Source organism: Rhinopithecus bieti, unplaced genomic scaffold, assembly GCF_001698545.2.
Source record: "Rhinopithecus bieti isolate Rb0 unplaced genomic scaffold, ASM169854v2 scaffold_61588, whole genome shotgun sequence".
Lineage (NCBI taxonomy): Eukaryota > Metazoa > Chordata > Mammalia > Primates > Cercopithecidae > Rhinopithecus > Rhinopithecus bieti.
The window spans coordinates 3,797-6,525 of NW_016823200.1; the positions used below are offsets into that span (position 1 = coordinate 3,797).

A 2,729-nucleotide genomic window follows, 5' to 3' on the forward strand; every position below is an offset into this window, starting at 1 on the left:
TTTTTTTTTTTTTTGCTTAAATTGACTTTAAAAAAAATAATTCTTTTTAACATTTCTCATATTTTATAATTGATTGATTTTCTAAACATGAGCTGTATTTGTTTTGGTTTGTTCTCTCGTTTTTCAAAATACTGAGCTGAAATGCATGTGTTTGACCTATAGGTGCTTTCTACTCTAGTACTACTCACCTTTCTCACAATAAGTATCAGTATATTACCTTACTTTATGAATATGAAAACTACTTATTTTGGAAAACAAATATTTATCCTTTGCAACGTCTCTCTTGAAAGCCTTTCAGATTATGGGTAATGATTAAAGGCTCCCATTAATATAATCTAAATTATTTGAGTTTCCCTGTATCATTTAGTATTTGTAACTCATGATTATTTTGGTCAACTTGAATGTATATCAGTTTAGTCCAGAGAATGTTATTTGCTAACTTAAGGTGGTAATATTCTTTATTTCTCTAGATTATGAACTATTAACAGAAAATGACATGTTACCAAATATGAGGATAGGTGCCCTAGGGTTTTCTGGTGCCTTTGAAGACAGGGATCCTACACAGTTTGAAGAGAGACATTTGAAATTTCTACAGCAACTCGGCAAGGTAAATTGTCAGAAGTTTTTCAAATAGAGTATAATCATTTCATTTAGGAAAAACTTAAGGGTGTTTCTAAAGTTCACTTTCTACAACATTTTAAGGAGTGCTTGTAAAAAAAAAAGGTTTGATTGTCAGATGTTGGAGAAATGCTGTGTTAAATAAACAACTATCTTTACTGAATGAAGGGGGCCAGCCCCTCCACACCTGTAATTCTCATCAGGTGGGATGAGAGACTGAGAAAAGAAATAAGAGACAAAGTATAGAGAAAGAAAAGTGGGCCCGGGGGACCAGCACTCAGCATATGGAGGACCCGCACCGGCACCGGTCTCTGAGTTTCCTCAGTATTTATTAATTACTATTTTCACTATCTCAGCAAGAGGAATGTGGCAGGAGAGCAGGGTGATAGTGGGGAGAAAGTCAGCAAGAAAGCATGTGAGCAAAGGAATCTGTGTCACAAGTAAGTTCAAGGGAAGGTACTATGGCTGGATGTGCACGTAGGCCAGATTTATGCTTCTCTCCACCCAAACATCTCAGTGGAGTAAAAAATAATAAAGCAGTATTGCTGCCAACATGTCTCACCTCCCGCCACAGGGCGGTTTTCTCCTATCTCAGAATTGAACAAATGTACAATCGGGTTTTATACATTCAGTTCCCAGGGGCAGGCAGGAGACAGTGGCCTTCCTCTGTCTCAACTGCAAGAGGCCTTCCTCTTTTACTAATCCTCCTCAGCACAGACCCTTCAGGGGTGTGGGCTGGGGAATGGTCAGGTCTTTCCCATCCCATGAGGCCATATTTCAGACTGTGACATGGGGAGAAACCTTGGACAATACCCGGCTTTCCAGGGCAGAGGTCCCTGCGGCTTTCCGCAGTGCATTGTGCCTCTGGTTTATCGAGACTGGAGAATGGTGATGACTTTTACCAAGCATGCTGCCTGTAAGCATTTTGTTAACAAGGCACATCCTGCACAGCCCTAGTCTTAAACCTTGATTCCATACAACACATGTTTTGTGAACTTAAGGTTGGGGCAAAGTTACAGATTAACAGCATCTCAGGGCAAAGCAATTATTCAGGGTACGGGTCAAAATGGAGTTTCTTATGTGTTCCTTTTCTACATAGACAGTAACACTCTGATCTCTCTTTTCCCTACAACTGAAGAACTTTTCAGAGGCTTTAACATGTAATGTGCATGGAACATCTTCAAGAGGATGATGAATTAGGCAGTATTACTCAAATTGACTTGACCAAGAGACTGTTTCTTGGTAGCAGGAGTTCATTATAAGTGATTCAGTGAAATAGAGAAAGGAATACATAAGCTTTTCTACCTGCCTTTCTGCCTTTAGTCATCTCAGGGAGAATTAATCTTATTGCTTAGGGTCCAGGATTTTGACTGTGCCATATTCACTAGCAGAGGCTCTGTCTATTAAAAGGTCATACAGTCATGTATAACCTACATATTATAAGTAAGACACCAGGGAATGCTCAGTTCTTAGTAGGTCCAACCATAGCGGTAAGCTCTCTCTTTTCACATAAGCTTGCTAGGATAAGGTTCTCACTAGTAAGTACCATATTAATGTTGTCTGTTATTATCAGCTATTCCTAAATTCATATTTTCCTGACATATCTCCAGATGTCACTGATTTTCCTCTTTTCTGGGAACATACAGCATTTATTGTTTCTTCTATACAACTTAATTACATAGTCTTTTGTTGTTTATTAGATCTTGGTTTTGTTTGCGTGCCTTTTTTTTCCTTGACTTAAAAAAAGTTCCTTTAGATCCCAACAGATTACTAGGCACACAATTTTGTCATATATTGTCAAAACAATGGAATACATACTGGTATTTAAGAAGTAGACATAACAAAGAATATATCAAAAGATCACTAATTTAGATTAACAAAAGGGAAACAGCAGACTAAATTATAAAGTTATCTTTTCAAGTAATTTTTTTGTAGTTATGAAAGTGATACAGATACTGCTTATAGAGAAATTGGAAGATATTACGATGAAGATACATTCCATTTGTTGTAGTCTCTGAACAACTACACAATTTCTTTCAATAGTGAAACCATTCTATATATACAATTCTATACTTGCTATTTTCATATATCAAGATTTTCCCATTAATATT

At 37.0% G+C, this 2,729-nt stretch overlaps 1 protein-coding gene across 1 annotated transcript in view; it reads left to right on the top strand.

Moving 5' to 3' along the window:
- Positions 1-634, top strand: part of LOC108521481 (tyrosine-protein kinase JAK2-like) — a 4,430-nt gene extending 3,796 nt beyond the window's left edge. Inside the window, exon 5 of the mRNA XM_017861337.1 lies at positions 471-634. Within this exon, the coding sequence (XP_017716826.1) occupies positions 471-634 (164 nt within the window). The remainder of the gene's footprint in view (positions 1-470) is intronic.
- The last annotated feature ends 2,095 nt before the right edge of the window (positions 635-2,729 follow it).